This window comes from Pterocles gutturalis, unplaced genomic scaffold (assembly GCF_000699245.1).
Source record: "Pterocles gutturalis isolate BGI_N339 unplaced genomic scaffold, ASM69924v1 scaffold15102, whole genome shotgun sequence".
NCBI classification, from domain to species: domain Eukaryota; kingdom Metazoa; phylum Chordata; class Aves; order Pterocliformes; family Pteroclidae; genus Pterocles; species Pterocles gutturalis.
In genome coordinates, this window is record NW_010108196.1 from 67,585 (window position 1) to 80,810 (window position 13,226).

A 13,226-nucleotide genomic window follows, 5' to 3' on the forward strand; every position below is an offset into this window, starting at 1 on the left:
TAACATATTTCACCCACACAAGAAGTCATTTAATGAATGTTTTTGCTCCCTCCCCCCAAGGATTTAAAGTTACTTGAGAAGGTACATGTGACAGTAAATGAACACAAAGTTAATGCAGAGAACGATGCTGCCTAAAACTTCTATTTATTTGCATAGCCTCCCTCTTGTATAATGAACTTTCATATAAACTCAAGCTCCTCCCTTCTTATTAGCCTTAACAAGTCTCAGAATCATTTATTTTCAACTCAGCAATGCAAAAAGACTCCCTGCCAAGTATAGCAGTCCGCACAGGTGGTACTGCTAGCAATTCTCACATTTATTTTACATTTCTAGCGGAGACAGGCTGTACATACCAGAGTAGGTACGGTGAACATCTGAACTGAGAGTGCTGTCACAGAGAGAACTCTGTCATGATCATCACTGATGTATTCTTTTTGCAATACCTTGTAATACTAGGAAAAGAGAATATTGTGGAAATGAAATAAATAAAACAAGTGTTAAATAAAAGTGTTTATTTTTTTATTTGCAAGAATTAAATTTCAATGTCCTTCTTCCTTTCTAGTAGAAGCAGTTTAAACAACAAAACCAACACAATGTCTTCAATGCACCAAAGCAATTAAACATGTCCCCACTGCCTTCATACTGCAGATACGGACAAAGCTAACTGTTCTGCAAGATTGGAACCAAAATTTTTTCTCCTACAACCAATCTTCCCCAAGAAAAGAAATTAAATATCTGAAAAAAGGATCAATAAAGACACTAACTTATTATAAAACAAGCCTTCCTCCTGCAGTGAGCTGCATGGATAGTTATTCAACAGCTGTCTATAAAAGACGTGTACAATGAGTAATGTAAGTCATTGTTTGCTTTGTTTCAGTCTAGAGAAAACCATCAAGTGTCAGTCTCCTTTATCAGGATTAGTGTCTCATCTAAACCAAAAAACTCTTGGTCTTATGTTTTGCATATTTCTTAACTATTTTTTTCTTTTTTCAAAAAGAAGAGCTGCAACTGAAACTGGTCTATCTGCCATTTCAAAAGGTACACAGAACACTAACAACACTGCATTCAAAATGAGCATATATACCGACATGATTATAAGGAACAAACCAATGACATGAGAATTAATACACTCTGTAAAGGCTGAGCTAGTTGCTGAAGCTCTGCTTGTTGAAAACTCATTCCTTATATTGAAATAATTTTGAGGTTTGGGGGAAATTTTACAAAGCTAGTAAAAATTCATAGCATGAAAAATAAAATAACTATTACCTTTACAAATTCCACAGCAAAAAGTTTTTTGTATTCCATTTCCATGAAAAAACTACTGAAGATAAGTTCATGAAGAACCTTCCTTGCCCCTGTGAAGAGCCAATACAATGCACGTCACTTTATTGTACTAAGATGTGGCTTTTTGTGAAAAAGAGGAACAGATTATTAAATTATACTTAAAAATCATTAAAAGCCTTAAAAAGGTTACAGAGTATGTGAACAAAGTTATTAATATATCTTTTTCTATTTTTAACATTTATCAGTATGTATTTAAAACACAGGATAAGCATAAAGCCACTCAAGTTACATCTTGTAAAAAGATTCTTCAAAATACATAAAGAAGGAAAAATTTAGAAGGCAAACACATACACAAAATATCAATTATCTCAGCTATAAAAATAAAGGCTGCATCAAAAACCATAACATAAAAACTATAAAGAAAGTTAACTCTACCTGCATAGCACTTCTTTATTTTTACACATTTGTAACACACATGAAAAAATAATTTGCCTATTCAGGTTATAGCAACATGGATACACAAACCTTTGTGAAGTTTTGCATCCCACAGCATCAACTTGCTTATGAAGCACGGCTTTTCAGATCCAGGTTCTTCTTTGAGACATATTTGACAAAAGATCTGGCGAAAGTCACCTATAGAGATCAAACTATTAATTTCTATAAGAATACTTCAATAATTAAATTATTTGAGCCAACAAAATGAGAATTAAAGAATTCTGTTCTTTAAGAAAAAAAAGACAGCACTTCAGTAGGAATTATTTTTTAAGAAGGTTTTTCTCAGTGAACATACTCCCACATACTCTCCCAATTTCTTCCTATTATTCTTACCTACTTTACTTAATAAATCTAGTGATGCAGAAGAGTATTTTAAAATGAAAAATAATTAGACAGCTTTGCAAAGAAGAACCATCAGAAGAGTTCACTATGTCAGCACAGAAATGCACAGGCTAGGCTAGTCTAAGCTGGGCTCTGCCTTGGGCCCTGAAAGTCCTTCTTTCGTAGGACTTCAGAACATGATTTTGTATTTTCTTGCACCTATTAGTAAATACAGTATTTGCTGAAGCAGTTTTCATATCAGAATCACCCACAGTTTACTAACATTCAGAAATGAGCTCTTACATTACTAATTTCAAAAGGAAAAGTGGAGTGTCATGAATCAAGTTTCTGACAACCTGGAAATAAATAGTATTGAATGTTTCTCGATCCATGGTTCTACCACTTGAAGCAAAACCAGGAAAAGAACAGGAACCACCAGACCACCAAAAAGTTCCAGCTGAGTATAGAACTTCAGGTTCTTAAAGCATCTACATATATAATCCAGAAGAACAAGAATAGGAACACTAGACTTCAATCTTTGTGCTTGAAGACTCTCCCAAAACATATCAAATCATCAGTTAACCTACAACAATTTCCTAACCCAAAATGCTACACCCAACATGGGAGACTCCTTTTTAGTTTTAGCTTATCTCATCAGCTAACAAGGTAATGCTTCAACACCTAAAATTTTGAGGACTTGCTGGGGCACTGACACTGATTTGTATATACTCACAGAGTCAACAGACAATGTCAGTTGATATTTTAAATAGAGTAATCTCAAAATTTAAAATAATAAGAAAAGCTATCTAGGAAGAAAAAAGTGAATAAAAATCAAACTTTCACTAGAAACTTTGAAATAAACCATCACACTGTCAAAAAAATTGTACCGATTAAAACAAATGGCTGAGGAACTCAGACCACCAAAGAAAATAACATCAAGGAAATAAATACAAAGTTGAAAAGAACAGGAAGTTAAAATTTGTAAAATACTGTAAAGAATTACAAAAAGGTACAATTCTGATAAATATATTTCAAGGAAAGACTGGAAAGCAAGTGTTTAGAAAAAGAGAAGAAATTCACTTTATTATCCAAGCTTAAAAAGAGAGGCTAAAGCAGACCAACAGATTTACCCCATCAAGAAGGACAATAAGCATATTTGTACAGTGAAAAGAAATTTTCTAATGGCTTTAGTCTGGCAAAACACAGGTATGACAAAACCCACTAACAGAAACCAAAATTAGATTGATTCAGGAGTCTTCTTTAAAACATGAGCATTATCCCAACACCAGAACCATGTTTGAAAGCTTAAAATACACTCCCCACTACTGGACAAGTTTTTAAATTAAGATTTTGTTCATTTTAGTGACACTGTCTAATTAATCACAGTTATCAAATCTGAAGCAGGAATTCATGCAGAGGATGTATGCTTCCACTGACGGAGATGTTCTGTAGCAAGAAGGAACAGAAAAGTACTGCTATTCATAACCATACTGATGGACATCAGCACTCATACTACTGTATTATTTAATAATTAGGAGGAATGTGAGAGTATTTTAATAAGGGAATATCACCTATAACACCGCTAAAGACTCTTTTGAGAGAATTAGTCATTCAAATACTGACATGGAATTATCATAACAAAAATTAGTTACACTTACTTGAATAGCTCATGAGTTTATTCAGCCAAGAACCAAGGCGCAAGGCAAACTTCTGGTGAGCCATAACATCTGCATGTAGAACCTCCACATGAAGTGGTCGTTGAGAAACATTTTCAGAATGCCTCTAGGAATAAGGTAAATATTAGTAGATATAAAGATAACATGAGTTTTCATATTTGTCTTCACCACCCGTTACATCTCCCAAGTACATATTAATGGCAAAGCCTAACAAAAAAAGAAATCAGTTTGATATTTTATTTCTGAAGAGATATATCTACCTATCCCAAATGTGGTGGGGTAAATTCAATTTCAAAAAGTTCACAGGCAGGTTATAAAAGCACGTAAGTACTAAGTTAAAGACTGTACATCAGTCAAATAAGTCTGCAGTGTTAATAATTATGAGGTTGATTCGTTTGGTTTTTTAATGAGAAAAATATTTTAGGAAGTTACCTTGATTTCTTCTTTTGCTTCCTGACAAGAGGCATAATGTCCTGCCTTAACAGCTCGACGACCCTGTTTAAAGAAAATATTGAGCATAAGACCAATATAAAACAAACCAAAATGTCACAAGCCTGATCATTGCTATATTTTTTATACATAAAACAGAGACCAACATAACTCATGGTCCTTTTAGACAAATAAAAGCAAATCAAAAGCAACATAATTATTTTTAGGAAAAAAGCTATTTTAATTACATTAGCAACAGGAGAAAAAAAGTCTGTGTATCTTAATATTATTAGATAAGGAAAATTCACGTACACATTAAAACTGATGAGAAGGATTTCTGCAGAATACTTTACATACAAACCGCATCAACTTCCTGCCTAGCACAAAGTACACTCATCCTGAATTGCTTTTCTACAACCTTTCCTACTCTTTCTTCTCTATATGAAACAAGCAGGGTATATTACAAGCAGGGACTTGATAGCTCTTTCAAGAAAAGCTTAGAACAGGTCCAGCTTAGACCTCAAATCCCACTCCAAGGAAATCAGAGGTATGGGCTTCCAAAACAAGTTATCCACACAGCAGAATTACACACAAGAGGAGAGGAAGTAGCTGTATGTTGTGGAACTGTTATAATTGAAGCAACATAACCTGGTCCTATGCTATGGAAAAGTCTGATCAACTCTGGATCTAAAATTTAGGTTTCAATCAAAAGGAACCTTCATAATGGAAACCTTTTCAAGTTACTCTATAAGCATGCATATATATATATATATTTTATAAAACCTGCAACTGCAGGACACGACTTTTAATTGCGTTAGGCTTACATTACTAAACACAAATAAACTTTCATTACCTGAACAAAGAGAAACACAAGAAAATACAGTTTTTATAGATTAAAAACAAATTCTAATATTGGTAAGATGTTTTATATGTCAATATAAAACAAATATACAGCTACAAACAAGGTTTCTCCGTGTGCAAACACATAGGTTTTGTACTTTCATGAGGCAAAAAAATATTACTGCAATTAAGGTAATTCAGACACTGATCATTCCCCCCCTCCCCGGGAAAAAAAAAAAAAAACCACTAGTGTAAGGTCTTTACATGGGACATCAGTTTGAAAAATGAAGTAGCAAAATTGTCAGGTTCACCCACATTCCTTCCTGGATTCTTCCTGGTTCCATTTGCTCAATTTGAAGTTTCAAGATTTTCAAATCAAGTCTGAACCAGAATGAGCACTAACTCTTGCAAAACGTAAGGTACATTTCTGATTTAATATAACTGAATATGCGTATTGCTGACTTGTATATTTTTCAGATAAATATTATTAAAATAAACATTAATTTCAGCTGAGAAGAAACAAAAAGGTAAAGAAAATATGCCAAACATGAAAGGGGCAACTTCAGACAAATCAGCTCTTCCCTTCCTCAAGAAACCCTTTGCCCTGAAGAAAAAAATTATTACAGTTTAAAAACCTTCTTGAAGCAAGTGCTGATTAACAGTTACTCCACAACATGCCTTTCTTTCTCCTCAAGCTCCAGTAACCCAGAAACAAATATTCTACAATCAAGAGACTATAGTAGCACTTCTTAATGATGAAAAAGCTACTTTCTCCCATATCCTGAAAGCACTAACCTCTTTATCTATGGCAGTAGTATGTAGCTGGGCTTCACCAAGTTCACAGCCAAGTGCCCTTTGCAGGCTATAGATGACATGATCATAAGAATGATGTTCATCATTGAAAAGGACACAGTAGTAGCTGTCTACCTTCTCTCTACTGGGAAAAAGCCAACGCATCACCATACAAATAAAAACAGAATTGTAAACAGCATTCTATCCAATGCAAGCAACAGCTCAGTTGATAGCTTGAGTGAAATGTCAAACACAAAACAATTACAGAAAAAAATTAAGCATTCTTCATGTCAAAGACACATCCCCCTTAACATCTATACCAGAAAAAGCCACAGAAACCACGTACCAAGTACAAAGGAGTTTTTAAGTTATTTGATTAGTCTATCATCATTTCATCTCTCCAATGTTTTATGATCCCGTTTGTGTTTTTAACATGACACGTAACAGTTTTCCTACTTTGATGGAGCAATCACACGCTACTTTTTCCATGAAGTATCAAAAGCTTTTCTCTATATAACTGTAGGTCAAAAATGCTACAGTGCTGTTTACAGGCATTTTGGCACTAATATGTTTGCATAAGTGTAAGAATAACAATGGTAAAATTATTACCAAAGTTTCTAACACCCTGAAGAGAAAGTTGGAAATACTCCTTACCTAATTGTGAGCTCAGGAGGCAGTTCCTTCTCCTCTTCCCATATAAGCATATCTACAATGTACTTTATCACAGAGGGAAACACCCTCCTAGAGTGCTCCATAATTTCTTCATTCAACTGACATTCAGAATTCTGTAAAACAGGAGGTGTTATTAGTATAGAAAATAAACTTTTAAAAAATAAAAAAAAGGGTTGGTATAATACCTTATTACTATAGTCGTTTCAGAAAATCAGCCTTTTCATGAATTTCAAGCAAATTAATCTCACCTAATTTCTTTTCTTCAAAATTATTTAATCCCAAGGGCTCTCAGTAGTATTCCAATAGTTTCACCTACCTTTTTTTTTTATGCATCCAGTTTTTTATAGGAATAGACTATGAAAGGCCTCACCAAATGTGTTAGGAGACTTCAATTTTTAAAAAAAACCTTAAGTTTAAAAAAGCTGGTTAACAGCTTTCTGTACATCTGAAGATATCAAAAGTTTGCAGTCCAGACAAAAATTCTTCCCCTGCATTGCTTGCTCTCCTGTACAGGTATTCTGTCCAACATTTATGACATTTCTTGAGCAGAATCATCCAATGAAACCTAACTCTATTCTTTTCAGAGATCCTATCCCAGATCTAGAAATCATTTAAAATATCCCTGTGAACTGACATATTTCCCATCCATCAAGATACAGCTCATTAAGTGATTTACCTACATCATAAAACATTATTAATCCTTTCCATAAGCATTTAAGCAGGAGAGGAAAAAAAATCAAGTTTATAAGCAAACAAAATCATTACCAAATCTGCACTTCAGAATGAAGCAATCAGTACGCAGGTACAAGACAGATACTTTGCAATGACATTGTGTGAAAAGAGGGCTTTAACCCAAAGGCCCTAATGAACTTTTCCACGTACCATCTTCCTTCCAGCATATGCAACACACATAATGTTGTTACTACTGTTAACACAATCAAAGCCAGTAATTTCATATACAAATATGACACAGAAATAGAGGCTGAGTTTTCTAGAGCATTTACACAGTGTTTCCTGTAATTTTAGGACCAGCCAAACTGCCTACAAAATCTGAATAGGCATGTCTTTGCCAGAGTGAAAAAAAGATGAGAAATAAAGGTGCTTTCCAAGAATAAAGCTTTTCACATGTGACATTTATTCCAAAGTACTAAGGGCACTCACTTCTGCAATACACAACCTGACATACGTTCAATATAAAAGAACAGAAAGAGTGATGTGTTCAATATAGCTAAAGAATCATGTTTTTGAAAAAATCTTAAATCAACTATAGTCATATGTATGAAGCAGACTGCTTAAAAAAAAAGTAAAATCATGTTGTGTCCATACGACGGAAAAGCTAAAAATGCAGTGGAAGAGTAAAAATGCATTAACATGACCAATTGCTTCCAAAGCTCTAAACAACCATTGTCTGACCTCAGAAGCATTAGGAGCATAATTTGAAGTCAAACATGCAATCTAAAATGTCTGCCAGTGAAACCCTGGTCTATAAATACCACTGTGCGGACACACTTAATTTTGGACCAGCTCACAGTAGATCTTGGTAATTAAGAATGTAAATGTCTGGAGTAATTAATTGTTTCCCAGACTGCCAAAGCTATCAACATCTTAAAGACTGGAGCAGAATTCAAAAAATATATAATGCTAAGAATAATCTAACTGAGCTCAGTTGCAAATAGATTAACTTTTTTCCAGTATTTGTTAAGAGCTTGGCTTTTTAACCATTAACATATGTTAAGTGAAAATGACAGAACTGGAAGAAAACACAAAGCTGAGCAAGCAAGAACCTTGTAGTAAGACATGCTGCTCTCCTTCAGTCTGTAGAAGAAATCAAAGGAAACCACACCAAAGGACTGATAAACTATTAAAAGTGAGGACAGCATTCATACAACTAGTGAAAAGTTAAATGATGCAATGCCACCTCCAATGCTATCCACATTAGTAGAAGTCACAGTAAAATGAAATTAAGATATAGCTAATGTAAACTGAAAGGGGAAAACCAAAATTTCCTCAGAACTATGCCCAAAAACATGTAATTATTTAAGCTTCAGGTAAAGCTGCAAAAAACAGAATTACTAAAGAATGAACAAAGTATGTTCAGATGTCAAAGTTTAAAAATAACAAACCACCAATTTTTTTTTTTTAAACAAATGTGTCTGAGAAGTATTTTTACCTCATCTCAGACACAAATTCTATGTATCTCCTCATTGTAAAACTTTGGGTTTTTTAAACTAAGGTTTAATTAGGATTTTCATAAGGAGACTTTATTTTATTAATGCTCACCTCATTATCTCAGAAATGCTAAAAAAACTCTGGTGCTTTATCCTTAATGTTGTAGATTGAAACCTGCGCTCTACTGAGGGCTCATTTTAAAAGGAGGTCATTCTGTAAATCGAACTCTAAACTTAACCTACTGTTTAGAAATAGCAGCCAGCTCCTAAGCACATTCTTACGGCATTCTGCATAGCAGACAAACATACTGCAAACATACTGCTCTTCTTAGTTGTTCCTACCTGATCAGAGTAGGTTTATAAACACCCTAGCATGACACATCCTCTGCACTTAGAGTAACTAAAGGAATACTGGTCAAGATGATTCAGAAAAGAGCGCTTTCTGTTTGACAAGCACGTGACAAACTTCTAAGCTATTAGAAAACATGCCAGAAAACAAATATGCAAAATGTTCGTTCCAAATATGCTTTGCAACTCATTTCTTTTAATAAGCACTACATGCTGAGAAAATTCCTACATTATTAATGTCCTTCATTCTGAAAACAGAACAAACTATGATGTAGTCCAAACATCCATGAGCTCTTTGTCATAAAAAATTCTTGATGGACAAGTCTTTCATTAAAAATGGAAGACGGTCATGCAATGCAATCTGTCAAATAGTTACATATGGTATATATTGATATACTATATGATATACATTCATATACTGATACACTTCATTATTGTAGTGGTTGTACTTCTGCCCTTTTACTGGAAAGTCTACATATAGTGACTGCCCAATAACTACATATATTGACAACAAAGAACTCCATGGCAGAAGTGATGATCAAACAAATTCACTGGAAACCAACCACAGACTTTTTTGGAGATTGGAAGAGAAACATTACTCTAACAAGCATGGGAGATTCCCTGTTTCCTTATCATCACAGGTATGATTATAGTTCTCAATAAAGTTTAAAACCAGGAGACGCTGTGTTAGCTACTGTCATTACTGATACGATCTATCCTTTAACCTTATCTCCACTGGATACAAATGGCCTGAAAAATATTTTGAGTATCTTAGCTTCATCCAAACAGAAATAAAATGCTGCAGACCCTCAATGCATGCAGTTTCCTTACAAGCTTTGTTTGAATATTGTTTTGGAAAAGAGCCCACAACATTTGGACAGTGTGATTTTAACAAGAGGGAAAAAACTTTTTGGCAAAATATTGATAAAAGTTTTGGTAGCTTTTCCTAAAATTTGTTTTTGGATTATTTTGTTGTCATAAAAAAGTTGTTCGAAAGAAAAGGGAGGTAAAAAGCAGAATACGCTGTCACAGATGCGAACTCCAGGTCTGCGAGATCAAAGTCTATACCTTGCAGAGAAACAGGTTCCCCAGCAAGAAGTAAACGTTTCATAAACCATTTTCAGGGACTCTGGTCAGAGTCACTGGAACCAAAAAATACAATTATTCTCAAAGTAAAGTGCTGAAACAGCTGTTAGAAGAACTCACATAGAAACCTAAATTTTAAAGCTGGGAGGTACAATCCATTTTGTTTAGAATCTCTTAGTTAAGTTCTTAATGTGCCTCATATGTCTACATTCATCCAGGTATGTGGGATTTTTTGTGAGCTATCACAGGTGAAATCAATAATGTATGCTCACTACTGTCTATAAGACCAACTGGTGACCCAAGGCATAAGTAGTATCACTTACCTAGCAGCAATGGAGGTGCTTTGGCTGGAAACACTTAATTTCCAAGTGGAAGTGCACTTAATTCTCAACTGAGACCTGAACATTTTGTCTTAAGACCATTGCTACATTCACTTTGTGATACAACAAGTACCTCCCAGGAACCAGCTAGAAAACTGATACTGAGCACCTTGTGACATAAGTTTTGTCTTTATCAACAGTACCAGGAACCCAGCATTAAACAAAACAAAAACAAACAAAAAAAAAACCCACTCACCATACACCTATTTTCCTCCAGAACACAAAGACAAAAATGAATATGTCCCAAAGAGGAACTGTGCTAGTTTCTTATTCTGGAAGCACCTCTACAATGTGCTGGAAAAATTATCAAACACATATGTAGCAAGGGTGATATTGTAAAATTAACCAGACCATAGCTATTTTGGGGTATTCTAATGTTGAGGAAATAATCTGGTTGTTTTGATTACAGGTTTTCATAAGTAATACATGTGGCTGATACCGACGTATATCAGACGGCTCAGTACTCAGGGATAAGTACTGCACCACAGAACAGACTTTACTGAAGCAGAAGCAAATGCATGTTAGAGTGACAAGCTCCAAGTGGTCATCACATGACACTTTCTTGGAGCTTCAAGTATATTAATCTCTGAAATCCATTAAGATTCATGTGTTTTTGAAGGATGAACAAGTGAAGGAAAGCTTGGTCTCATTTTTCTGTAAGACCAGTGCTCTTTATTCCATTTGACTTTCTGCCAGATCATAAAGAACAGTACTTTTGCAACAAATCCAGGAGGAATAAGGGGCCTACTTGCAATGACAAATGCTAAGGTTTTCTTGTCCTGATTATCTCAGAATGTAGGACTCAAGAAAAAAAAAATTTACCTGAAGCAACTGATTTGCAGACAATCTCTGAGAACTACTTACAAGATGGCATATTTCTCGTTAATATGCTGCTTTATGAGGTATAATAAGCATGAGACATCCCAGCATAAGAAGTCAGTTTTAAAACGTAGGGACTTATTTTAGTCATAGAGACAGATCACACACCACAAGTAACTTAAAAAGTAATTGTTCAGTTATGTGGATAAAAGAAAATATTATTAAAATCAAGTACTATATCTAAACATTAACTAACCAATAGGAAATCAATTATTTGTAAATAAGAACTCAGTAATACACATAGCAAAGAAAATAACACGAAACTGCAATTTTAATTTTGAATCAAAGACAGAAACACACAAGACAAGTAGATGCAACTGTTCTATTGTTTTTGCCTTTTGTTTGGAAAAAAAGGATGTCCAAAATATATGTTTGACCCCAGCAAACACCTTGACCAATGAAACCCTGATTCAAATTGATTGGACCTGACACATGAATTACACAATATACATACTTTCATATACAGGAGTAAGCATTTTTTTAAAAAGACAGTATTTACACTGTTTATTCTTTAACCAATATTCTTACTTCTTTTGCAGAGCCTGATGCTCCAGGCTCATGTTTAGTACACAGAGGTCCAGATTTCCATGCCTCTGTATCCCCACAGTCACAAAATCCGCCTCCAGTGGAGCTATGCATCTGTAAAAAACATGTATTTCAGTCACAAAATATGCACTTAAAAAAAAAACATAAATATGCATTATTTAAATGAAACACAAGTATAAATTCCTACTTAGAAAATACAAGAGTCACTGCATAACCATACCACAACTTTTTTTTTTTGCTTTTTAGATTAAAAGGAGACTTATCAGAGGGGCAGGGAGAAAAAAACCAAACTTTCTGAGCAGAAAATAAAAGATGAAATATACACTTCTTGCTGCTGCAAAAAAGTATGCAAGTTTTAAGCAAATTTAACTAGCAAGTAGGTGAAAAAGCCTCTGAATTATGAATAAGCACTTCATACGTGGCAAAATAATAATTTCAGGTTTTATTAGGAAAATTATAGCAAAGGTGCTGAATGCCTTCTGTACAAATTACTTGGTAATGTATAATCTATAGTAATCTTGGAAAATCATCTATACAAGAATATGTGTATATTAAACAGACGTTTAGTAGTACCTCCACTTCTAACCAAATAAAATAAGACATAATCAGCATCTAAATACATTCTTGCAACTTTTAACTTCGCACTACGCTTCCAGAAAAGTACAAATACTGACCCTTCATTCTGGCAAAATGTTCAAGTAAAAATAAATATCCTTAGCTAACTTTAAATCCCCAATCCTATTAATAAAAACATCAAGTGACCCAATGAAAATACATTCTTAAAAATGTTATTTACTTGAAACGTTTTAAAATAATCTGATCTAATTGGACATGCTTTGAGCAGGAGGCTGGAGTAGGTGACCTCCTTAGGTCCCTTTCAACCTAAATTATTCCATGAATTTATAAAGAGCATAATCTGTATTCTTTAGATTGCATCTTTAAAATGGAAACGCAGCAAATCTGCTCCCATCTGACTACCTATTTCCATGGTTGATGTTTTGTCTGAAGAACACTGAAAACCAGGTAAAGGATAAGAGCTTCTCAGCTCAGCTGTGATTCCAAGTTGCTCTGTAATCATTATTGCCTATTCTCCCTGGTTTTAATTTTAACCTCTCTGTAAACTGCATGTGCATGCCTGTGTGTATAGAAGCTATATTTGCATTATCCAAGTAACTTTGTACATCTTTGAATCAATACTTACAACACATTCTCAGATCAGTATACAAAGATTTCTACAGAAGGGCAGAATATTGTATTTTAATCCCAGTTAATATTGAGATTGCTAGGACCTTCCTCCAACTGTCTCCTGC

The 13,226-nt window shown here is 34.3% G+C and overlaps 1 protein-coding gene across 1 annotated transcript in view; it reads right to left on the minus strand.

Moving 5' to 3' along the window:
- UBR1 (ubiquitin protein ligase E3 component n-recognin 1) overlaps positions 1 to 13,226 on the minus strand; it is a 55,244-nt gene that overhangs the window by 39,759 nt on the left and 2,259 nt on the right. Inside the window, exons 3-10 of the mRNA XM_010072542.1 lie at positions 11,899 to 12,009; positions 6,492 to 6,622; positions 5,841 to 5,979; positions 4,209 to 4,271; positions 3,759 to 3,882; positions 1,810 to 1,917; positions 1,267 to 1,355; positions 354 to 452 (exon numbers count right to left, since the gene is read on the minus strand). Of these exons, the coding sequence (XP_010070844.1) occupies positions 354 to 452; positions 1,267 to 1,355; positions 1,810 to 1,917; positions 3,759 to 3,882; positions 4,209 to 4,271; positions 5,841 to 5,979; positions 6,492 to 6,622; positions 11,899 to 12,009 (864 nt within the window). The remainder of the gene's footprint in view (positions 1 to 353; positions 453 to 1,266; positions 1,356 to 1,809; positions 1,918 to 3,758; positions 3,883 to 4,208; positions 4,272 to 5,840; positions 5,980 to 6,491; positions 6,623 to 11,898; positions 12,010 to 13,226) is intronic.